The following is a 26488-nucleotide window of genomic DNA, read 5'->3' as shown; positions in this document are numbered from 1 at the left end:
ATCAGCGGAGGTGGAGATCAGAAAAGAACATCAAGTGTTGATGGTTAATAAAACCACTAAGTTCAAGGAGGGCAAGGGTAAGAAGAACTTCAAGAAGGACGGCAAGGGAGTTGCCGCGCCCGGTAAACCAGTTACTGGGAAGAAGTCAAAGAATGGACCCAAGCCTGAAACTGAGTGCTTTTATTGCAAGGGAAGTGGTCACTGGAAGCGGAACTGCCCCAAATACTTAGCGGAAAAGAAGGCCGGCAACACCAAAGGTATATGTGATATACATGTAATTGATGTGTACCTTACCAGTACTCGTAGTAGCTCCTGGGTATTTGATACCGGTGCGGTTGCTCATATTTGTAACTCAAAACAGGAACTACGGAATAAAAGGAGACTGGCGAAGGACGAGGTGACGATGCGCGTCGGAAATGGTTCCAAGGTCGATGTGATCGCCGTCGGCACGCTACCTCTGCATCTACCCACGGGATTAGTTTTAAACCTCAATAATTGTTATTTAGTGCCAGCTTTGAGCATGAACATTGTATCTGGATCTCGTTTAATTCGAGATGGCTACTCATTTAAATCCGAGAATAATGGTTGTTCTATTTATTTGAGAGATATGTTTTATGGTCATGCCCCGCTGGTCAATGGTTTATTCTTGATGAATCTCGAACGTGATGTTACACATGTTCATAGTGTGAATACCAAAAGATGTAAAGTTGATAACGATAGTCCCACATATCTGTGGCACTGCCGCCTTGGTCACATTGGTGTCAAGCGCATGAAGAAGCTCCATGCAGATGGACTTTTGGAGTCTCTTGATTACGAATCATTTGACACGTGCGAACCATGCCTCATGGGTAAGATGACCAAGACTCCGTTCTCCGGAACAATGGAGCGAGCAACCAACTTATTGGAAATCATACATACCGATGTGTGCGATCCAATGAGTGTTGAGGCTCGCGGAGGATATCGTTATGTTCTCACTCTCACTGATGATTTAAGTAGATATGGGTATGTCTACCTAATGAAACACAAGTCTGAAACCTTTGAAAAGTTCAAGGAATTTCAGAGTGAAGTTGAGAATCAACGTGACAGGAAAATAAAATTCTTACGATCAGATCGTGGTGGAGAATATTTAAGTCACGAATTTGGTACACACTTAAGGAAATGTGGAATAGTTTCACAACTCACACCGCCTGGAACACCTCAGAGAAATGGTGTGTCCGAACGTCGTAATCGCACTCTATTGGATATGGTGCGATCTATGATGTCTCTTACCGATTTACCGCTCTCATTTTGGGGCTATGCTTTAGAGACTGCCGCATTCACTTTAAATAGGGCTCCGTCTAAATCCGTTGAGACGACACCGTATGAATTATGGTTTGGGAAGAAACCTAAGCTGTCGTTTCTAAAAGTTTGGGGATGTGATGCTTATGTCAAGAAACTTCAACCTGAAAAGCTCGAACCCAAGTCGGAGAAATGCGTCTTCATAGGATACCCTAAGGAAACCATTGGGTATACCTTCTACCTCAGATCCGAAGGCAAGATCTTCGTTGCCAAGAACGGGTCCTTTCTGGAGAAGGAGTTTCTCTCGAAAGAATTGAGTGGGAGGAAAGTGGAACTTGATGAGGTGATAGTCACCCCTTCCGAACCGGAAAGTAATGCAGCGCGGGAAAATGTTCCTGTGGTGCCTACACCGACTGGGGAGGAAGTTAATGATGATGATCATGAAGCTTCGGATCAAGTTACTGAACTTCGTAGGTCCACAAGGACACGTTCCGCACCAGAGTGGTACGGCAACCCTGTCCTGGAAACCATGTTGTTAGACAACGATGAACCTTCGAACTATGAAGAAGCGATGGCGGGCCTGGATTCCGACAAATGGCTAGAAGCCATGAAATCCGAGATAGGATCCATGTATGAAAATGTAGTATGGACTTTGACTGACTTGCCCGATGATCGGCGAGCCGTAGAAAACAAATGGATCTTTAAGAAGAAGACGGACGCGGATGGTAATGTGACCATCTACAAAGCTCGAATTGTCGCTAAGGGTTATCGACAAGTTCAAGGGGTTGACTACGATGAGACTTTCTCACCCGTAGCGAAGCTGAAGTCCGTCCGAATCATGTTAGCAATTGCCGCATACTATGATTATGAGATATGGCAGATGGACGTCAAAACGGCATTCCTTAATGGCTTCCTTAAGGAAGAGTTGTATATGATGTAGCCGGAAGGTTTTGTCGATCCTAAGAATGCTAACAAAGTATGCAAGCTCCAGCGCTCAATCTATGGGCTGGTGCAAGCATCTCGGAGTTGGAACATTCGCTTTGATGAGATGATCAAAGCGTTTGGGTTTACACAGACTTATGGAGAAGCCTGTGTTTACAAGAAAGTGAGTGGGAGCTCTGTAGCATTTCTCATATTATATGTGGATGACATACTATTGATGGGAAATGATATAGAATTCTTGGAAAGTATAAAGGCCTATTTGAATAAGTGTTTTTCAATGAAGGACCTTGGAGAAGCTGCTTATATATTAGGCATCAAGATCTATAGAGATAGATCGAGACGCCTCATTGGTCTTTCACAGAGTACATACCTTGACAAGATATTGAAGAAGTTCAATATGGATCAGTCCAAGAAGGGGTTCTTGCCTGTATTGCAAGGTGTGCAGTTGAGCACGGCTCAATGCCCGACCACGGCAGAAGATATAGAAAAGATGAGTGTCATCCCCTATGCCTCGGCCATAGGGTCTATTATGTATGCCATGTTGTGTACCAGACCTGATGTAAACCTTGCCGTAAGTTTGGTAGGAAGGTACCAAAGTAATCCCGGCATGGAACACTGGACAGCGGTCAAGAATATCCTAAAGTACCTGAAAAGGACTAAGGATATGTTTCTCGTTTATGGAGGTGACGAAGAGCTCGTCGTAAAGGGTTACGTCGACGCTAGCTTCGACACAGATCTGGATGACTCGAAGTCACAAACCGGATACGTGTATATTTTGAATGGAGGAGCAGTAAGCTGGTGCAGTTGCAAGCAAAGCATCGTGGCGGGATCTACATGTGAAGCAGAGTATATGGCGGCCTCGGAGGCAGCGCAGGAAGCAGTCTGGATGAAGGAGTTCATTACCGACCTAGGGGTGATTCCCAATGCATCAGGCCCGATGACTCTCTTCTGTGACAACACTGGAGCTATTGCCCTTGCGAAGGAGCCCAGGTTTCACAGGAAGACCAGGCATATCAAGCGTCGCTTCAACTCCATTCGTGAAAGTGTTCAAAATGGAGACATAGATATTTGTAAAGTACATATGGACCTGAATGTAGCAGATCCGTTGACTAAACCTCTCCCTAGAGCAAAACATGATCAACACCAGGACGGAATGGGTGTTCGATTCATCACAATGTAACTAGATTATTGACTCTAGTGCAAGTGGGAGACTGTTGGAAATATGCCCTAGAGGCAATAATAAATGATTATTATTATATTTCTTTGTTCATGATAATCGTCTATTGTTCATGCTATAATTGTATTGTCCGGAAATCGTAATACATGTGTGAATGCATAGACCACAATGTGTCCCTAGTAAGCCTCTAGTTGACTAGCTCGTTGATCAACAGATAGTCATGGTTTCCTGACTATGGACATTGGATGTCATTGATAACAAGATCACATCATTAGGAGAATGATGTGATGGACAAGACCCAATCCTAAGCATAGCATAAAAGATCGTGTAGTTTCGTTTGCTAGAGCTTTTCCAATGTCAAGTATCTTTTCCTTAGACCATGAGATCGTGCAACTCCCGGACACCGTAGGAGTGCTTTGGGTGTGCCAAACGTCACAACGTAACTGGGTGACTATAAAGGTGCACTACGGGTATCTCCGAAAGTGTCTGTTGGGTTGGCACGGATCGAGACTGGGATTTGTCACTCCGTGTGACGGAGAGGTATCTCTGGGCCCACTCGGTAATGGATCATCCTAATGAGCTCTATGTGACTAAGGCGTTATTCACGGGATCATGCATTGCGGTACGAGTAAAGAGACTTGCCGGTAACGAGATTGAACAAGGTATTGGGATACCGACGATCGAATCTCGGGCAAGTAACATACCGATTGACAAAGGGAATTGCATACGGGATTGATTGAATCCTCGACATCGTGGTTCATCCGATGAGATCATCGTGGAACATGTGGGAGCCAACATGGGTATCCAGATCGCGCTGTTGGTTATTGACCGGAGAGGCGTCTCGGTCATGTCTGCATGTCTCCCGAACCCGTAGGGTCTACACACTTAAGGTTCGGTGACGCTAGGGTTGTAGAGATATGTGTATGCGGAAACCCGAAAGTTGTTCGGAGTCCCGGATGAGATCCCGGACGTCACGAGGAGTTCCGAAATGGTCCGGAGGTGAAGAATTATATATAGGAAGTCAAGTTTCGGCCACTGGGAAAGTTTCGGGGGTTACCGGTATTGTACCGGGACCACCGGAAGGGTCCCGGGGGTCCACCGGGTGGGGCCACCTATCCCGGAGGGCCCCGTGGGCTGAAGTGGGAAGGGAACCAGCCCCTAGTGGGCTGGGCGCCCCCCCCCCATGGGCCTCCCCCCTGCGCCTAGGGTTGGAAACCCTAGGGTGGGGGGGCGCCCCACTTGCCTTGGGGGGCAAGGCACCCCCCTGGCCGCCGCCCCCCATCCAGATGGGATCCCTGGCCGCCGCCCCCCCTCCCAGGGGGCCTATATAAAGGGGGGAGGGAGGGCAGCAAAGACACAGCCTTGGGCGCCTCCCTCCTCCCCTGCTACACCTCTCTCTCTCTCGTAGAAGCTCGGCGAAGCCCTGCCGGCATCCCGCTACATCCACCACCACGCCGTCGTGCTGCTGGATCTCCATCAACCTCTCCTTCCCCCTTGCTGGATCAAGAAGGAGGAGACGTCGCTGCACCGTACGTGTGTTGAACGCGGAGGTGCCGTCCGTTCGGCACTCGGTCATCGGTGATTTGGATCACGGCGAGTACGACTCCGTCATCCACGTTCATTGGAACGCTTCCGCTCGCGATCTACAAGGGTATGTAGATGCACTCCTTTCCCCTCGTTGCTAGTATACTCCATAGATGCATCTTGGTGAGCGTAGGAAAATTTTAAAATTATGCCAGGATTCCCGACAATAAGTTGGCGAGACGACAACGATGCTACGATGGAGATCAAGGTGTCGCGCCGGTGACGATGGTGATCATGACGGTGCTTCGGAGATGGAGATCACAAGCACGGTGGTTCGGAGATGGAGATCACAAGCACAAGATGATGATGGCCATATCATATCACTTATATTGATTGCATGTGATGTTAATCCTTTATGCATCTTATCTTGCTTTGTTTGACGGTAGCATTATAAGATGATCCTTCACTAAATTATCAAAGTATAAGTGTTCTCCCTGAGTATGCACCGTTGCGAAAGTTCTTCGTGCTGAGACACCACGTGATGATCGGGTGTGATAGGCTCTACGTTCAAATACAACGGGTGCAAAACAGTTGCACACGCGGAATACTCAGGTTAAACTTGACGAGCCTAGCATATAACAGATATGGCCTTGGAACACGGAGACCGAAAGGTCGAGCGTGAATCATATAGTAGATATGATCAACATAGTGATGTTCACCATTGAAACTACTCCATCTCACGTGAAGATCGGACATGGTTTAGTTGATATGGATCACGTGATCACTTAGAGGATTAGAGGGATGTCTATCTAAGTGGGGGTTCTTAAGTAATATGATTAATTGAACTTAAATTTATCATGAACTTAGTCCTGATAGTATTTTGCAAATTATGTTGTAGATCAATAGCTTGCGTTGTTGCTTCCCTGTGTTTATTTTTGATATGTTCCTAGAGAAAAAATTTATGTTGAAAGATGTTAGTAGCAAAGATGCGGATTGGATCCGTGATCTGAGGATTATCCTCATTGCTGCACAGAAAAATTATGTCCTTGATGCACCGCTAGGTGACAGACCTATTGCAGGAGCAGATGCAGACGTTATGAACGTTTGGCTAGCTCAATATGATGACTACTTGATAGTTTAGTGCACCATGCTTAACGGCTTAGAATCGGGACTTCAAAGACGTTTTGAACGTCATGGACCATATGAGATGTTCCAGGAGTTGAAGTTAATATTTCAAGCAAATACCCGAGTTGAGAGATATGAAGTCTCCAGCAAGTTCTATAGCTAAAAGATGGAGGAGAATCGCTCAACTAGTGAGCATGTGCTCAGATTGTCTGGGTACTACAATCGCTTGAATCAAGTGGGAGTTAATCTTCGAGATAAAATAGTGATTGACAGAATTCTCCAGTCACCATCACCAAGTTAGTAGAACTTCGTGATGAACTATAGTATGCAAGGGATGAAGAAAGTAATTCCCGAGCTCTTCGTGATGCTGAAATCGACGAAGGTAGAAATCAAGAAAAACATCAAGTGTTGATGGTTGACGAGACCACTAGTTTCAAGAAAAGGGCAAAGGGAAGAAGGGGAACTTCAAGAAGAACGGCAAGCAAGTTGCTGCTCAAGTGAAGAAGCCTGAGTCTGGTCCTAAGCCTGAGACTAAGTGCTTCTACTGCAAAGGGACTGGTCACTGGAAGCGGAACTACCCCAACTATTTGGTGGATAAGAAGGATGGCAAAGTGAACAAAGGTATATTGGATATACATGTTATTGATGTGTACTTTACTAGTGTTTATAGCAACCCCTCGGTATTTGATACTGGTTCAGTTGCTAAGAGTAGTAACTCGAAACGGGAGTTGCAGAATAAACAGAGACTAGTAAAAGGCGAGGTGACGATGTGTGTTGGAAGTAGTTCCAAGATTGATATGATCATCATCGCACACTCCCTGTACTTTCGGGATTAGTGTTGAAACTAAATAAGTGTTATTTGGTGTTTACGTTGAGCATAAATATGATTTGATCATGTTTATTGCAACACGGTTATTCATTTAAGTTAGAGAACAATTGTTGTTCTGTTTACATGAATAAAAAACCTTCTATGGTCATACACACCAACGAAAATGGTTTGTTGGATCTCGATCGTAGTGATACACATAAATCATAATGTTGAAGCCAAAAGATGCAAAGTTAATAATGATAGTGCAACTTATTTGTGGCACTGCCGTTTAGGTCATATTGGTGTAAAGCGCATGAAGAAACTCCATACTGATGGGATTTTGGAATCACTTGATTATGAATCACTTGATGCTTGCGATCCGTGCCTCATGGGCAAGATGACTAAAACGCCGTTCTCCGGAACTATGGAGAGAGCAACAGATTTATTGGAAATCATACATACAGATGTATGTGGCCCGATGAATATTGAGGCTCGTAGCAGGTATCATTATTTTCTGACCTTCACAGATGATTTGAGCAGATATGGGTATATCTACTTAATGAAACAGAAGTCTGAAACATTTTGAAAAGTTCATATAATTTCAGAGTGAAGTGGAAAATCATCGTAACAAGAAAATAAAGTTTCTATGATCTGATCGCGGAGACAAATATTTGAGTTACGAGTTTGGTCTTCAATTAAAACAATGTGGAATAGTTTCACAAATTCACGCCACCTGGAACACCACGGTGTAATGGTGTGTCCGAACATCGTAATCGTACTTTATTAGATATGGTGCGATATATGATGTCTCTTACCAATTTACCACTATCGTTTTGGGGTTATGCATTAGAGACAGCTACATTCACGTTAAATAGGGCACCATCAAAATCCGTTGAGACGACGCCTTATGAACTGTGGTTTGGCAAGAAACCAAAGTTGTCGTTTCTTAAAGTTTGGGGTTGTGATGCTTATGTGAAAAAGTTTCATCCTGATAAGCTCAAACCCAAATCGGAGAAATGTGTCTTCATAGGATACCCAAAGGAGACAGTTGGGTACACCTTCTATCACAGATCCGAAGGCAAGACATTCATTGCTTAGTATGGATCCTTTCTAGAGAAGGAGTTTCTCTCGAAAGAAGTGAGTGGGAGGAAAGTAGAACTTGATGAGGTAACTGTACCTGCTCCCTTATTGGAAAGTAGTTCATCACAGAAATCTGTTCCTGTGACTCCTACACCAATTAGTGAGGAAGTTAATGATGATGATCATGGAACTTCAGATCAAGTTATTACTGAACCTCGTAGGTCAACCAGAGTAAGATCCGCACCAGAGTGGTACGGTAATCCTGTTCTGGAGGTTATGTTACTAGACCATGACGAACCTACGAACTATGAAGAAGCGATGGTGAGCCCAGATTCCGCGAAATGGCTTGAGGCCATGAAATCTGAGATAAGATCCATATATGAGAACAAAGTATGGACTTTGATTGACTTGCCCAATGATCGGCGAGCCATTGAGATTAAATGGATCTTCAAGAGGAAGACGGACGCTGATAGTAGTGTCACTATCTACAAAGCTAGAATTGTCGCAAAAAGGTTTTCGACAAGTTAAAGATGTTGACTACGATGAGAGTTTCTCACTCGTATCTATGCTTAAGTCTGTCCGAATCATGTTAGCAATTGCCGCATTTTATGAAATCTGGCAAATGGATAAACAAAACTGCATTCCTTAATGGATTTATTAAAGAAGAGTTGTATATGATGCAACCAGAAGGTTTTGTCAATCCTAAAGGTGCTAACAAAATATGCAAGCTCCAGCGATCCATCTATGGACTGGTGCAAGCATCTCGGAGTGGGAATATACGCTTTGATCAAAGCATATAGTTTTATACAGACTTGCTATGAAGCCTGTATTTACAAGAAAGTGAGTGGGAGCACTACAACATTTCTAATAAGTATATGTGAATGACATATTGTTGATCGGAAATAATGTAGAATTATTCTACAAAGCATAAAGGAGTGTTTGAAAGGAGTTTTTCAAAGAAAGACCTCGGTGAAGCTGCTTACATATTGAGCATCAAGATCTATAGAGATAGATCAAGACGCTTGATAAAGTTTTTCAATGAGTACATACCTTAACAAGATTTTGAAGTAGTTCAGAATGGAACAGTCAAAGAAAGAGTTCTTGCCTGTGTTACAAGGTGTGAAATTGAGTAAGACTCAAAGCCCGACCACGGCAGAAGATAGAAAGAGAATGAAAGTCATTCCCTATGCCTTGGCCATAGGTTCTATAAAGTATGCCATGCTGTGTACCAGATCTATTGTATACCCTACACTGATTTTTGCAAGGGAGTACAATAGTGATCTAGGAGTAGATCACTGGACAGCGGTCAAAATTATCCTTAGTGGAATAAGGATATGTTTCTCGATTATGGAAGTAACAAAAGGTTCGTCGTAAAGGGTTACGTCGATGCAAGTTTTGACACTAAATCTAGATGACTCTAAGTCTCGGTCTAGATACATATTGAAAGTGGGAGCAATTAGCTAGAGTAGCTCCGTGCAGAGCATTATAGACATAGAAATTTGCAAAATACTTACGGATCTGAATGTGACAGACCCGTTGACTAAAAATTATCTCACAATCAAAACATGATCACACCTTAGTACTCTTTGGGTGTTAATCACATAGCGATGTGAACTAGATTATTGACTCTAGTAAACCCTTTGGGTGTTGGTCACATGACAATGTGAACTATGGGTGTTAATCACATGGTGATGTGAATTATTGATGTTAAATCACATGGCGATGTGAACTAGATTATTAACTCTAGTGCAAGTGGGAGACTGAAGGAAATATGCCCTAGAGGCAATAATAAAGTATTATTTATTTCCTTATATCATGATAAATGTTTATTATTCATGCTAGAATTGTATTAACCGGAAACATAATACATGTGTGAATACATAGACAAACAGAGTGTCACTAGTATGCCTCTACTTGACTAGCTCGTTAATCAAAGATGGTTATGTTTCCTAGCCATAGACATGAGTTGTCATTTGATTAATGAGATCACCTCATTAGGAGAATGACGTGATTGACTTGACCCATTCCGTTAGCTTAGCACTCGATCGTTTAGTATGTTGTTATTGCTTTCTTCATGACTTATACATGTTCCTATGACTATGAGATTATGCAACTCCCGTTTACCGGAGGAACATTTGTGTGCTACCAAACGTCACAACGTAAATGGGTGATTATAAAGGTGCTCTACAGGTGTCTCCAAAGGTACTTGTTGGGTTGGCGTATTTCGAGATTAGGATTTGTCACTCCAATTGTCGGAGAGGTATCTCTGGGCCCACTCGGTAATGCACATCACTATAAGCCTTGCAAGCATTGTGACTAATGAGTTAGTTGCGGGATGATGTGTTACGGAACGAGTAAAGAGACTTGCCGGTAACGAGATTGAACTGGGTATCGAGATACCGACGATCAAATCTCGGGCAAGTAACATACCGGTGACAAAGGGAACAACGTATGTTGTTATGCGGTCTGACCGATAAAGATCTTCGTAGAATATGTGGGAGCCAATATGGGCATCCAGGTCCCGCTATTGGTTATTGACCGGAGACGTGTCTCGGTCATGTCTACATAGTTCTCGAACCCGTAGGGTCCGCACGCTTAACGTTACGATGACAGTTTTATTGAGTTTTGATGTACCGAAGGAGTTCGGAGTCCCGGATGAGATCGGGGATATGATGAGGAGTCTCGAAATGGTCGAGACGTAAAGATCGATATATTGGACGACTATATTCGGACTTCGGAAAGGTTCCGAGTGATTCGGGTATTTTTCGGAGTACCGGAGAGTTACGGGAATTCGTATTGGGCCTTAATGGGCCATACGGGAAAGGAGAGAAAGGCCTCAAAAGGTGGCCGCACCCCTCCCCATGGTCTCGTCCGAATTGGACTAGGGAAGGGGGGCGCACCCTTCCTTCTTTCTCCTTTCCCCTTCCCTTCTCCTACTCCCACAAGGAAAGGAGGAGTCCTACTCCTGGTGGGAGTAGGACTCCCCCCTATGGCGCGCCTCTCCCCTTGGCCGGCTGCCTCCCCCTTGCTCCTTTATATACGGGGGCAGGGGGGCACCCCAGAGACACAACAATTGATCCTTGAGATCTTTTAGCCGTGTGCGGTGCCCCCCTCCACCAAATTACACCTCGATAATATCGTTGCGGAGCTTAGGCGAAGCCCTGCATTGGTAGAACATCATCATCGTCACCACGCCGTCGTGCTGACGAAACTCTCCCTCAACACTCGGCTGGATCGGAGTTCGAGGGACGTCATCGAGCTGAACGTGTGTAGAACTCGGAGGTGCCGTACGTTCGGTACTTGATCGGTCGGATCGTGAAGACGTACGACTACATCAACCGCGTTGTGATAACGCTTCCGCTGTCGGTCTACGAGGGTACGTGGACAACACTCTCCCCTCTCGTTGCTATGCATCACCATGATCTTGCGTGTGCGTAGGAATTTTTTTGAAATTACTACGTTCCCCAACAGTAACCTCTGCTGCATCAAGTACCTCTCTGATCTCACATTTTATGATAGCATCTATGCTCCATAAGACCAACTTAAACACAGCAGGAGTGAAAACTTTCGCGGCATGTTTCTCAAGAACTGAAGCATTTTCCTCTGTGAACGGAACGGACTGTAAGGCCTCGACGTCTTGGAGAGCCTCGTTCAAGCGTCGCGACGCAAGGCAACGCTCATAGTGCTCTAGCATTTGAAACAACGTCATCTTAGCCTTAAGATGCGTATGTAGCACCGAGTTTAAACTCTCACTCCGCTGATTGCTGCTCAATCCTAGGAAACAACGGCCCTCAAGATATGGAGCACACCACAGTTTTCTCATCGTATACATCTGATGCAGCCAGGAGTCCTCACTTGTTACTTTATTCTGTTGTAAGAAGTGTAACCATTTTCTCTCATGCTCTTCAATGGAAGATGTATCATATATGAAAGATCGGAATTCCTCCTTTACCGTGTCATCATGCAGATGGCGTACAATGTTCTGCGCTGAATGTGCCATATACAGAGCCTATGGTTTGAGTCAGGCCACACCATCCTGATTGCTCTCTGCATTGCAAGGTCCCCATCCGTGATCACAGATATAGGATGCTTCTGTCCCATAGCATCAGAAAAGGTCCGTAACATCCACTCATATGCCTGGCTTGTTTCATGTGAAATGATACCACATGCAAAAATAACGGTGCTGCGGTGGTGACTCAACCCGACAAAGGGCACAAATGGCAGATTGTACTTATTGGTTCTGTATGTGCTATCAAAAACAATAACGTCTCCGAAAGCCTCGTAGTCAAGTCGGGATTGACTATCACACCAGAACAGTCCCTTCAGATGGCCAGCTTCATCAACCAAGTACATGAAGAAAAAATCTGAATCTTGCTCTTGCCTCGCCACCATGTGATTGATCACCGTTTGAGCATCCCCGGAAGAAATTGTTTCCTGCTTGTTAGCATGGCAGAAATTGTAAATGTCCCTCATAATGCATCCAACCTCATCATATCCACCGTATTGCATGCACATGATATCCATAATATGGTGTTTTCTGATCCCAGATTTTTCCATGTCTGCAATGTCCGCTTTCTGCTCATCGCTAATTCTCCTGTGTGAACGCAAAAGACACGACAGATCCCGTGGGGCTAGAGGATGGTTGTGTTCATCGATGAAATCCTTGACAAACCACTGACCTGTTTCCTCCTGTCTTACAATCACCAATTTAGCTTTACACCCTACACGAGTTATACTCCGTGGCCTCCTCTTTCTATCTTCCATCTTCCTCTTCATGTGCTTCTCTTCACGAACCCCTTCACGACTACACACAAATTTCCTTAACATTATATGGCAGTTGGATCCATCCCACTCGACATAGCTTCTCCGGACACTAAAACCTTTCTCAAGACCGTATTTGTTATAGAATGTATAACCTTCATCCTCACTATTAAACATCTTGTTGGCAATATGATAGTACTCCATCATTGACTCGTGACTTACCTCTGCCATGTCTTCCTGCATCACAATTCGGACGAATAAAAATCTGAAAGGACAGACATAAATGCATGCAAAACCCACTACGAAATCTTGTGTGGAATTTTAAACTTTGCTCCTTGTACATGTTATGGCAAGCGATCATAAACGTTCATAAACTGGGTCCCCCGTAAACTAGTGAAGTGACCATGGATGATGAAAAATTCTAAATTGAATTGCATACACTAGGGAAACCTAAATCGATGATGACTAAACAAATCTAAGTAGGAAGTGCAGGCTACGAATCAAAGTAAGTTGAGATTCGGGCGATTCATACCTTAAGATGCAAGTCCGGAAGCGATGGGATCAGCGGGGGGCTTTCTCCTATACCGCCGCCGCCGTCGCCGCCGACACTGCCGCCGCAGATGTCACGCCTTATTCTTCTTCCTGCCGCCGACCACGTCTTTTATAGTGAAGGGGACTAGGAGGAGGACGAGAACGACGCCGACGACGGTGAATTGGTTCCTCTCGCCGGGCTCGTCGGACAGAAGGAAGAGGACGAGAAGGACTTGACCGAGCTACTAGATCTAGACGTGGTTCTGGTCGTGGACGTGATCGGTTCAAAAAAATATTATCCTGGACCATTATGCCCTTCTCTGATTAAACTAATTAAGTTAATTCATTCTTAATCCCCCACCAAATCGGACGGCTAATAAAAATCGGAGGGGTAAGTACTCGAAAGTACTCCCAGTACTGCCCCAATCACCGTAAAGGAGCTCAACATGAACATACAGGATTCCAACGACAGACTAAGCCAGTAGTGAAACTTATTTTTGTATTTTGTACCAAGAGATAATTTTTAACACAGTGGAATTTGCTACTGTACAGATGAACATCCAGGTTTAAATAAGGATACAAGATTATAATACAGGCAAAGTTACTGGATAGGTGAAACAGAAACACGAAGAAAGGGCTTGTATAAACAGAATTTGATCTGGGAAAAATGGAACACTTAGAAATGAAGCTGCTTGCACTGCGAAGCTACTGCCTCCGAGGGGCAGTAAGGGCACTTGAAAGGTCTGGAGCTGCTCTTTGATAGCTTCATGATCGACTGCTTTGATACGGCGTGTCCACAGGGCATCAGCATCGGAGGGTTCTCGTCGCTCGACTGCTCCCTGAGCACCGGGCATACGAAGACTGAGTGGTACTGGAACTCTGGTCCGATGTCTATGGGGACTGGAAGCTGTTTCATGGTCTGCCACTCCTGCTTCTTGGCAGCCATTACCGTGGTGAGCTTCAACAAGGTTGGTAGCCCTTGAAAACCAGCTGATACGGCTACACTCAGTGGGCTATCACTAGACTGACCTAAGAGGCTGCAGAACTGATGGATTAGCTCCTCGGCTAGCTTATCCCAATGCGTCGATGACACAAACTCGGCATATGGGGACTGTTCAAGCCGGTCAGCCCAGATCAGGCAAGCCATTAGCTTCTGGATCTCTGCCTTGTGCATGGAGGCAAAGGGCACCAAGTGAGTCCTTGCATATTGTAAAGCATTATCTCTGCTTCCTCTGGTGAGTATCTCAACAAACTGAAGAGAATGGAGCTTCAACTCAAGCATTGAGCTATTCTGCAACAGCTTATCACGGTTATTGGCAGCCCAAGTGAGCGCAGGCTCAAGGTTTCTTGCTTTCATTGCTTCAAGTATCCCATACATCTCCTGAAATGGTAATTTCAGGTAAGTCTCGTCTGATTCACCGCACTCATGGACAAAGGAGTCTCCAAGATCAAAGAGGCCCTGGCGATAGAAATGATTCGCTATTATGTTGTTTACTGTGCTGGCCTCAAAATCCACATTTCTATATGCCTTTGATATATCTGTATTGAAGGACTTCTCGAGAACCTTGAGATATTTGCTCAGTGCAACATTCAATTCCTTTTGACAGCCTTCAAGTTGGCTCAATGGCACCATTTCGTTCAGCTTGGCCTTCAATTCTGCAAGGATGGATGAATGGTCACAACTGTCCATGGAATCTGTATCCATCATCTGCATCTTGGATATTACCTGCTTAACTTCATCCACTATCTGATCAACAGCTTCCTGAACTTTGGTAGAAGATAACACACGTTTTTCAACAACTCGGTCAAAGGCCTCTCTTAGACTGTCAAGCTCCATTGTAGAACACCCAACTAAGTGGCACTGCATGTCCAAGTCAAAAAATCACATATAAATAAATAATTTGTTCAGAGAACCACCATGAAGCAAAGAAAAAAAAAGGCGAATAACAATGTCTAACTGCTGATAAATCAGAACACAGAAGTTAAAGCATAGGTTTCAAACATCAATATTGTAAATAAATCTATGATGATCAACAAGATGCAAGCAACACAATCAGCATCACTAGAACATTGAAGACAGTATCTAACATTCAACTTTATCTCACTCATGCTACACCACACTAAAAGTGTAAAATGTTGGCCAAATACTAGCAGTATCTTAGGAACCCATTGGCAAGACACATAGTACTATTCTGTACCGACACCTACAGAATATGTTGCTAAATTGATCGCACATTCTCCTGAAGCTGCAGCACTAGAGTAAATAAATAGAAGGCAACACCATGTTATCATCCTAACCCTGTTCTCACAGTTCACAAACACTAAGAATGCCTGGGTTAGCACCTCAGGGCAACCAGCAAAAAAATTCACAATGAATCACCATTCAAAACTTCATACCTATGTTGGCCACAATACGCCAGTGGATTCCATGAAATCAATTTGTTAAGATGCCACATGCGTAAGAAAAAAAAATGTGTGGCATGGTTGCAAACACACTTTTTTTACGGGTAAAGCGAGCTTTATTACCAAGTGGGTTGGGCATATCACCCTTTACATGGTCAGCAACCTGTGCTGGTACATCATAGTCCCATAAAAGAACTTCACCAGTGTTACACAGGAAGCCTAGCTTGGCCAAGTCATGAGCAGCACTATTTGCTTCACGACGACATGCTTGAACTTTGCAGATGGAGAACCAAGTGTGTATCTGGACCTTCAGGTCATCCAACTCTACCACATGTATCGAGCAGTCCATGGCTGGGTTGTTCAAGGCCAAGGCAAGGAGTTGGGAGTTCGTCTCAACCCAGCTCCCAGCTCCCAGCTCCACTGCAAGGGCAAACACATTTTTTTACCGATAAAAGAAGAATTTTATTTCTCTCTGCCGCACAGCCAATGGATTTTTACAAGCTCCTGAGCAGTAAAACTTCACTACACAACTCAGCTGAACACCGAGCATCAAATAAAAGAAGTGCACACAGACCTTAGACCACCAAAATAAATATGCCCATAAAGGGAGAAAAAAGACGACAAACCATGCCCTTGGGAATAAAATACCCTGGTGGTGGTGGAGGCTACATGGCACCACCTCACACAGCTCACCATTAAGAAAACCATTCTTCACGTCAAGCTGAGAAATGGACCATAAACGAACAGAGGCCACGGCAAGAAGAGCGCAAACAGTAGTCATGTGAGCCACAGGAAAGTCTATCATAGTCACAGACTTACTGTCATGCTCCTAAATGGGCATTGAGGAAGTAATCTACTTAACAAGTTATCTAGTGTTGAACAAGATAAGATAATCCCATCCATCAAATCCAACTGGGCGTGCAAGCCTGATTCATAAAGAGGATTCATATCGCGAGAAAACGGAATCGATACCAAAGCCACTTCACTTTCCAATCCCACTAAAGACTCAATTCAGATTCCTTCCTTGGGCACGCTATCCACAAAGTTTATCTCAACACATGTACACATACGGCATATAAAGGTTGGTGGCAAGTGGCGCCCTCACTACAGACCAGTGATCCATGAGTCAAGCTACGACACGCAATCAGCGGGTCTTGCGAGCTTGTCCGTGTGCGCAAGCAAGCAAGCTCGTTCGATCCGAGACAGGGACCTGGCTTGGAGCATGGGGGTTCAGTTGAATCCCCAAAAGTATTTACAAAACCAAGCGCTGCTAGAGCCACCAAACGATTCCGCGGCGAGCATGGTGGGATATAATATAAGAGCAACCTACCCAGGCAAGCATGCTAGGGTTCGTCGCCGACGAAACGAGGTAATTACAGGGGCGGATCCGGATGTTGCACGGGCACAGCTCAAAAATTAGTGGAGCTCGGTGGGTTCTACCGATCAGCTGGACGGATGGCGGAAGGGTCATTCATACCTGAAAATCCAATCTCCGAGATTGCGGACGGGGCGGAGACGGCAGGGAGGCGGCGGGGCGGAGACGGCGGTGGTGGCGGCGGCGACGCGCGGGGAGAGGCGGACGGGGTGGGCGTCGGCGGGGCCGGCACGTCGGCACGGCGGTGGCGTTCTGTGGGAGAGATTTTGCTTTAGTGCCGCATTGGAGCGTTGGTGGGTCAGGGGGGCTGGGAGAGGGAGGAAGAGGAGAGAATGGATTTTCCAGCGTGCCTGGGGATTGGATGGCATAGATTTTTCATTTTCGTTCGGAAGAAAACAAACTACTGACTACTACGGTTTTTTTTAAATTAAATTGTATTACCTCAGTAGAGTCAGAAAACGTCTTACATTACGGGACGGGGGAAGTAATTTTCGGTGCCCCTAATTTTTATTTTAGAGCATGCTTACCGAAAAAGGCTTTCGCCCCGCTTTATAGATAAAGCAACCGTCACATATCACCCATACAAGGACTAGGTCTTGTAACACTTTTACTTTTTACTGCAGAACTAGGTCTTGTTTTCATTTCATACTACTCTAATTGTCGCTCAAATGGACAATTAATATGGATGAAGGGAGTATTTTCTATTGTTCATTGTTTTTGATATAGTTTACCACTCATGCCAAGTGGTAAGGGAGTATTTCCTCATTGGATTGTGTTGGGTTAGAGGCCATGAAGCTATGCCCAAAATGATAAATATATCTACGCAGAGAAAAATGAAAACTTAACACTTTCGACTCGCTAAAATGATGGCTTCGCATTTTGGAGGGTCATCGTGCTAGTTGAATGACAAACAATTAATTAAGTGCCGCTTCTCCTGCCCCCGAGGACAACGACAGGAAGATTCCCAGTTGCAATGAAAGCGAAGTCTTTGCTTACAAGCAAACAAAGTACTATCGTTAACTCTTACCCCCTTCATTTATTTTTACTCTGCGTATAAAATTTGTTTGAAATTAAACTACATAAAGTTTGATCAAGTTTATCTAAAAAAATAGCATCATTTACAATACAATAGTTATGTAGCATCAAAGTTAATTTCATGATGTATCTAAAGAATGATTTCATACTGTGAATGTTGATTTTTTTTTCTTATATAGTTGGTCAGTCAAACTTTACAAAATTTGACTTCGAACTAATTTTATATGTAGACTAAAAAGAAACAGAGGGAGTACAGTACTGTGACATAAATTGCATGGTATCAAATCAGTTTGACTATAATGATAGAATGGCAAATTCCATCTCGCTAACAACTGAAGTGCACAAAAGATAATATCATCCCAGAGATTATCTTAGACAGAAGCCAATAATTGCCATTACTGTAGTTATCTAATGATTGGACAATGGAAGATAGAGCAATAATGTCAGCCACAAGGTCACTCTACCAAAAGCATAAGCTACACATTGCTGAATGAAGTAGACATGAAAGCAACAGCACAACAAGAGGGAAAATGATGTTAAAAACCTTAAAATCATGTAGTATTACATTAAGAATATAAGCTGTTGAGTGTTAGCTAGGTACATTTTCTGACTGTACACCTAAATATACACATCTGCAACATAATGATCACCATACACATACAGAAAAGAGTTTCTACATACAGGATGAGCAGAGCATTGGCTCCACAAAAATGAATTTCTACAAAGTGTACATCACAAGCAGAACCTTTGCGCGGGGCTAAGAGAGTTCGTCACTTGACTGCGCCCCTGTGGCGACCTTGACGAACACGTCCTCCATGGTGGTGTCCGCGAGGCCCCATGCTTGCACTTCCACCCTCCTCTTCAGATTCTCCACGGCCATGAAAACATCCGCAATCCTGACTTGTTGCTTCGACAGCTCGTATTTCTGTGTTCCTGACAGATGATACACCTTCCTCGCGTTCGGCAAGAGCTTCAGAGCCAAATCCTCTACCTCGCGCTCGAACTCCGACGATGTCGTCATCGTCAGCACATAATAGCCTCCATATCTAGCTATGAGCTGCGATTATAGAGTTCAGAGTACTTGTATGAACAACAATGTCACAACTGATCTTAAATCATGGAGAGGTCATTATGTCCACATGATCATATACCTCTTTAGGCCTTCCTATGCACTGGAGCCTGCCATCTACCATGATACACAACCGATCGCAGAGAACTTCGGCTTCTTCCATGGAATGGGCTGCAAAGATGCCAAAGAGGACCAGTGGTTTGATGGCTACCATGGAAGGGAAACAACTATGGCCAAGCGCAAGAGAAGGAATGGACATAGGTTGAAGGTTACTCGTAAGAATGATAGCTCTATCTTGCTTTGCTTGCTTCACAGCAGTCCAGAGACTCTTCCTCGAAGCTGGATCCAATCCAGTGCTGGGCTCGTCCATGTACACTACCTGATACACATTTATAAAAGTATGAGCGTGGATTAACCGGTGACTGAAGAAAATAAAGATGACGTTGAAAGCTATACTTTTGCATCTCCAATCAGCGAGATGGCGATGCTAAGACGCCTCTTCATGCCACCGCTGTACTTCCTGACTTGCTTGTCAGCAGCACCACCAAGGAGTAAATTTACACTTCTTAAAGATTCTTCAACGGCCTAGAAATCATTTTCATTAGATGTCAAAACAGAAATCATTTTAATTTCAGTAAGTCTTTTCAGGTTTCTTTGTAACTCCACAGAACAAAAAGATACCGTTACATATCTTAGTATCTTAGAAGGTGAATCCAAAGATAGTAGAGGTACTGAAGTCTTGAAAGCAGTAGCATACAATGGTTTTTCTTTTAGAACATATATTGGATTCACCTAAGAGATTATGCTAATGCACTATGTGATTAGTGAACCGTTATAACTTACAAGGTCCAAAGCAGAGCCACTGAGGCTCTTCAGTCGACCATAAAACTGGAGATGTTCTCTGCCAGTCAGCATCTCCCAAAGCATACTGCATCCCAAATAGAGACAACACAATGTGAGAATCAGAAGGAATTTATCATGAACTTGACCAACATTACTGAGAAATTATTTGAAACAAAGAAGTGCATATCCTACTCATTCTGCGGGCAAACCCCCATGCTGTTGTATATGTTTTCCATGTCAGTATGTATGCTGAAATCCTGTACAAATGCATTCCCCGATGTTGGCTTTGAAAACCCAATCATCTGTCAGGCATCAGCAAGAAGGATGAATACCACAAGAGGGTTAAAACATCACAACTACCCAATGATAGTACTCAACTCGGAACTTTGAAAAGGATGCCGATTAAGGGTGACGAACCATGCTAATAAAAGAGCTCTTGCCAGCTCCATTAGGACCAAGAATGCCCAAACACTCTCCGTACGGCAAAGCAAGTGATAGACCTCGAACAGCATACTTATCAGGGTTACCATCCTTTCCATGATATACTTTCTTGAGATCGTCACAGACAACAGCGTAGCCACTGTTCCGCTGCTGTAGTACTTGATCAACAGTCTCCCTCTGTGATTCGCCATACCAAAGTGTCAGCACATAATCAAGGAACAGGTGATGCCGACTTTCAATTTTAGTTCTCATATTCAAATATTCATGTTCCGTATAATCAAAATATCATTGAAATATGTTGCAAAACATTCCTGCAACAACGTGCGGGGTATCATCTAGTTTTAGTTAACAATGACAACAAAGGTTTCTTGGGACATAAGTAATTATGTACTCCCTCCGTTCCTAAACATTTGTCTTTCTAGAGATTTCAACAAGTGACTACATACGGAGCAAAATGAGTGAATCTACACTCTAAAATATGTCTATATACATCCGTATGTGGTAGTCCATTTGAAATCTCTAAAAAGACAAATATTTAGGAACGGAGGGAGTAGTTAAGTAAATAAAATAATGGAGCCTTACAGGTAATTTTCAAATATTCAAACTACACATAAAACGATGCTGGGAGGTGAAAATTTGAATTGTCTGCAGGAGTGATGAACCGTAAAATAGTAACTTACTTCTTTAATAATGTCTAACTTCTCCATTTCCACATGAACATCATTGTCGGCAACTTCGTTAACAGCTATCCTTCTCCAAGTGGGGTTCTTTCTTAGGAGACGTTTGATGATGGAAAGGAGGCCAGAGCTGTTTCCAACTGAAGCAGCATAGTCAAAATAATATGCAACAGGAAGCAAAACCAACCACTCAACAATAATAATGATCATCACATCCCTCATTCCATTTGTATGGTCATTTAGATCACTCCATTGTATGCCAGGATTTCCCGTCTCTGAAGCCCTAATAGCATATTGGCTAAGCTCATATAATCCTCTATATAAAGAAAATGCAGGTATTATCTCCAGAACTGTAATCCAGTGTCCTGCAATAACACAAGAGGAAAATGATGGTGAAACTGGAATAGGCAAGGGCGTAAGGTTGGTCTCAAAATGGATGGTATATGTTCATCAGAAACAAAAAAAGACATTTACTTGCTATGGCATGGTTAAAACTTAAAACTGTAATTAATTCTATTAAACAAAGTTAATGTGAAGTTTGAATAGGTAAAAACTTGAAAATTTTCTTAAAATGATCGTGAACTTACTTGGAAATTTTCCACCTTCAAGAAAATTCCGAATAAGAGATCCTGCCATTAACCCTGATCCAAATATGTACAGATATGCAATTGCTGGTACAACGAAGATAAGAAGCAACAAACATCACATACCTTGCAGCACTGGGCAATAGGTAATAAATGCGGAGATAAAATGGTAAAATAATTTATACCTTGAGCAGTATTAACCTTCGAAAAGAATGTTGCAGCTAGGAAAGATAATACAATCTGCAAGTTAATGAAACTGAAGAAGAAAACAAACTGGATACCGTAGTCATTCGTCTTAAAAAAATTTAGACCTGCAAATTAACAACTGATTTATATAAATGGCTTGATAACTGCTATTGTTTTTATGATAACTGTGGTTGGATAGCTTTGATACCTATAAGGGCTCCAAAAATGACAAATAGCACAAGATACACCGTAGACAAGATAAGGAAGTATGCGTAGTAGATAATCCAGTAAGGGCCATTTCCAAGCCCGTGCATTTTCATCATTGTTCGGAGCTTATGTTGTTTCTCATATACAAGGTATGTCAACATAACCTGCATTAGAACTTAAGAGGTTCAAGCATTGCAATCATGCAACGGTTTACTCTGGTAACTTTTACTGTATTCTAGATATGCTGTTATATCCAATCCAGTTCCTATTTGTAACAGCAAAAATGTTGTCAATTCTGGTACCATTTACCGGGAAAAGCAACGCAACAACCCATTCGAAAAAGAGAGGACCAATAAGAGAAGAAAAATCAATTGTCAGACGAGTCGCTTGCTTTGGCATTTCTTTTGTAAACTCAAGCAACATTTTTATGCCTGAACCTTGACCTTGTAGGAATTGGAGATAGGCATTTGAAACCTACACACATGTCAAGCAATATGTTAATATGGGAATGAGTTGTATAACTTCCAAACTGTGTTGATAAAAGAGCAACATAGCCAAGTTAAAAGAAGAGTAGTATCTTTTTAAAATATGAAATTACTGTAATGAATTAGAAACAATTTTGATGATTCAACATTTTTCTTAAAGGTAAGAAAGTTAAATGTAAAAAGGATGCAGAAAGTGTTATTCGGTGACATATTAGTAGCAGAACAAGGTAAATATATATCCAGCAATTTTATCTCTCTCACGCCATATTGCATGTTTCCGTGGATCTTGTTGTGGATTTATTATGGTAACATAAAGTGGTTCAGAGTTTAGAACAGTAAATGACAGACAAAATAACTTTCAGCATGTTGGGACAACAAAATTAATAGTAAGAGGTCAATGCTGTTATCAGTGAAGTACGTGGCACCCACCGCATTCAGTGAACGTGAAACACGCAGAAGTCCGAATGGCATTGGAACATAAGAGATATTCTGATAAGTCGAGTTATACAATGCAAGCACATTGAAACGCTTCTCGTTTGAGTCTTGGAAATCATAAGCTATAACAACAGAAATAATTAGTGTTACTGGTGCATTGATGCCCGCATATAAGGAAACAACAGCACTATATCCATAGAGAAGGATGTCATACCCATTGCAACTTCACTAATTCCTTTCCCTATTTTTCCTTTCCGGTAACCCTTAAAGGTCTCCTCATTGATTGTTCTTGAACTATTCCGCCACAAAGGTAGACCTTGAACACATTTTATTTCTGCTAAATGAAATACAGAAGTTCAGATATGAAATCATTTCCAACCAAACGAGGCACATAATTGATAATGTCGGAACATCATCGTGGGAATGCATAGAATTTGATGGTTCTTATGAAAAAGATGAATAATGGGAATGATTATGCATTTATATGCTAGACTATTCCACACAGAAACAGACGTAGCAATATATACGAACTTTACCTTTCTGAACATTAATAGCATCAATGGTAGTGCGGAGTGTAACTGAATCCCTGGACTTGCATTCCGACTGAAGAACATAAATGGGTAGATCCGAGATAAAAGCAGGTTCGATGAAGCCCGTAGAAGTACCTGGCATATCTGTCCCCTGAAATTACATGATAAGAAAGCAAGTCTCACCGACATGTTCCGTAAATGAACATACATGCAAGCAATAGTCTGGTTATTTTAACTTACCAGGAGAAGACCAGATATGCTCGCATTATCAGAAATATTTAAAAGTGGCAAGTCTGTGAACATGTTCTGCATGACAGCTGTCAAACAAGCAAGCAGAGTTGATGGTTAGAGGAATATGGTGAATGCGCTATATGTTAGTAGACTTATCTATCACCCTTAGTTCCGTGGTTACTCGAAACAAAGGAATTCCGGACAAAGAACACACTTCACTTCTCAGCACAATAGCTTAAGAAGATTTGTGGGGATTAAAATAGTTATATGATACAGATTACTTACTAGTAGATAGAGTTTCATTTGCCCCCGTGAACGGTATGGCGGCCGGGCAGGATTGTGACTTTCTGCATGATTCAGAGGAATCCTGGATGGCACGATACTCGGGGCGGGGTACTTGCAAGAGAGCAGGCCATTCAGGAGGATTTGGTATAGGGCAACTGCCAGCCTGGTCCAATGTAGAGTACTGAATGCCACACACATTTTGACAAGGACCAGTGCCATTCACATCAACACACATGCACCCACACTTGTATTTTGGTTTATCCAATAAATTGTTGATGACTCGTTGAAGGACACTGAGTAATACACATAGGTATATCGGAACTATGATTAGCCGAATGGTTGCCTTCCTGTTGCGTTTCTGCAAGGTGATGAAACATGGTTTGCCACCTCTTAGCATGACCCAAACAGCCAGTATGCAATTACAGAAACTAATGTGAGTGATGCAATAGAAAGTTAGAAACTACCGGGTTTTTTTTGTATATCCCCCCCCCCCCCCCCCCACCCACCCCCATTTTCTTAAGGCAAATATACTACTCCCACTGTAAACTAATATAAGCTGTCTTATATTAGTTTACAGAGGTAGTATATCTGATACCATGGTGAGCCACTCCTCCAAAAAAAAATCCTAAACTAATCACTCGCCAAAACATTGATGTGTAGCACATCCCTTTATTTTTCTTAATGTATTGACCAATAAAGTTGAAACATACTTGAAATATGTGCTAGCCATGATAACGGAATGTATATAATCTCTTTTAAACAAATAAAAATATATAGAATCAATAATGGATGGTTTATTGTTCTTTATCTTTGTAAGCGCCTGTTAGTAAGAAAAATAATTATTTCAAACAAATACTGACTAGAATTACCACGTGCACAGTGCGCTATTATGATGTTCACAAACTGTATTACCCAATGAGTGGTATTGACAACTTGACAACGACGTCGTTCTCGATTTGCATCAAAATATCACAGCTTTTTATTATCAAGTTAACAGGGCAATTGACCAGTCATTGCCAAAAGCTCAACAACAACAAGAAAATTACGGAGAGTACATGTCACTCCAACCCATGAGTTCCCGCAAATGGGCCAAATTGTGGCCGCAGTAGCGGAAGATTGTGGCAAACATCACCAGGGAAGGTGACATTCATAACCCCGGAGCGATGGAAGCTAGCAAATAAGCCTGAATTTCTACATCCATCTTGCAGCTGACAGCGTCAGATCACCACCCACCTAAACCAATTATTGCTAAATGTTAAAGAACCAGGAAACCCCATCCAAAGATTCCACACTACTAACCCCAAAAAGTACCGGAAAAACTGCAGAATAGGCATGGATTGGACCTGGAAGATGAGATTCTTGCGCAGGAGGGCATTGGTCTGCGAAGCGAAGCTCGGCGGCCTTGATGCTCCACCGCCACCAGCAGCCGCGGCGGCGGCGGCGGCGCCCGACAAGGGCTCCATCTCGCGGCGGCAGTTCTTGGGTTTTCTCTGTCTTCTCTCTCTTCCCTTTGACTGGTCTGAAGGCGGAAGAGAAAGAGGCAGGAGTTCTTGGCCGTTTAGAAGGGGTTTTTATAGGGTAACCGCCCAAGAGATTCTTCCCGCCACAATAGACTACTCCCTCCGTTACTAAATATAAGTCTTTCTAGAAATTACACCAGATGATTACATACGAAGCAAAATGAATAAATCTACATTCTAAAATATATTTACATACATCCGTATGTTGTATTCCATTTGAAATGTCTAAAAAGACTTATATTTAGGAACGGAGGGAGTATTTTATATTTTTCGACCCACACTTCTCATTTCGCGTGGTATTTCTTGGGACGAAACAGAACACGACTTAGAAGTTAGAATGGGAATTTCCCCTTCTATGAGGCTAGTCTCTCGGGGCCTCTCATCAGTCTGTGTTCCTCTCTAATTGATTGTGTAACAAGTGGTATCAAATCCGATGTGTCAGATTTCGATGAACTCACGGGTGGTCGGCCATGGTTGATGGACCCATAATGACCGATACGTGAGGGGGAGAATGTTTCCACATCGACTATGAGAGGAAGTAAAACACGTAATAAAAAGTATACTTTTCCTCGAGAGAGGCGTTTTGGAGGCCGAGCTCCATGGAGGCATTTATTTTTTTAAATTCAAATTCAAATTTTTATGGTTAATTTTTTAAAAAAATATGCATGTATGTAAGGATGTAACCTACATGTGTGTAAAAATTCATGATGAAATATCTTGATTTGCGAACTGTACAAAAAAGAGAAATTCATGGCCTCGTAGGATGAATAGTATCATGTGTTAAACAGCCCCAGATTTGTCTTTTTTGCACAGCCCTTATTTCAATGTATTTTGAACTGAAAATTTACACACATGTGTGTTATGTTTGCATGTATATATGTATTAAAAAAATTGAAATGTAAAATATGAATTTCGATGAAATTTCAAATTTGAATTTGAAGGCCTCACTGGAGGCC

General features: G+C 42.8%; 2 protein-coding genes across 5 annotated transcripts; both read right to left on the bottom strand.

Moving 5' to 3' along the window:
- Positions 1-13708: 13708 nt before the first annotated feature.
- LOC109743445 (protein RMD5 homolog) lies at positions 13709-17370 on the bottom strand. 3 transcript variants are annotated; one of them, XM_020302536.4, is made up of 3 exons: positions 17107-17370; positions 14953-15087; positions 13709-14882 (listed from the first exon to the last, which is right to left on the bottom strand). In XM_020302536.4, the coding sequence occupies exon 3, from the start codon at positions 14857-14859 to the stop codon at positions 13903-13905; it is 957 nt and encodes a 318-aa protein (XP_020158125.1). In that variant the 5' UTR covers positions 14860-14882; positions 14953-15087; positions 17107-17370; the 3' UTR covers positions 13709-13902. The 3 variants fall into 3 exon arrangements, with proteins under 3 accessions (XP_020158125.1, XP_073360863.1, XP_020158124.1); XM_073504762.1 differs by having other exon boundaries at positions 14953-16049; positions 17107-17304; XM_020302535.3 differs by having other exon boundaries at positions 13709-15087; positions 17107-17365.
- Positions 17371-18560: 1190 nt separating this feature from the next.
- Positions 18561-25550, bottom strand: LOC109743443 (ABC transporter A family member 8). Of its 2 annotated transcripts, XM_020302533.4 has the most exons (18): positions 25356-25550; positions 24013-24370; positions 23737-23813; positions 23503-23647; positions 23181-23300; positions 22961-23088; positions 22356-22520; positions 22048-22210; positions 21839-21964; positions 21657-21740; positions 21073-21434; positions 20369-20569; positions 20144-20253; positions 19952-20036; positions 19565-19693; positions 19382-19487; positions 19191-19279; positions 18561-19096 (listed from the first exon to the last, which is right to left on the bottom strand). In XM_020302533.4, exons 1-18 carry the CDS (start codon positions 25473-25475, stop codon positions 18797-18799), a joined length of 2868 nt encoding a protein of 955 aa, XP_020158122.1. In that variant the 5' UTR covers positions 25476-25550; the 3' UTR covers positions 18561-18796. The 2 variants fall into 2 exon arrangements, with proteins under 2 accessions (XP_020158122.1, XP_073360862.1); XM_073504761.1 differs by having other exon boundaries at positions 19191-19487.
- Positions 25551-26488: the final 938 nt, after the last annotated feature.

The sequence above is a fragment of the Aegilops tauschii genome, chromosome 7 (genome assembly GCF_002575655.3).
Source record: "Aegilops tauschii subsp. strangulata cultivar AL8/78 chromosome 7, Aet v6.0, whole genome shotgun sequence".
Classification (NCBI taxonomy): Eukaryota; Viridiplantae; Streptophyta; class Magnoliopsida; order Poales; family Poaceae; genus Aegilops; species Aegilops tauschii.
The sequence above is the reverse complement of the archived record's forward strand: the minus strand, read 5'-3'. Positions and strand labels throughout refer to the sequence as shown.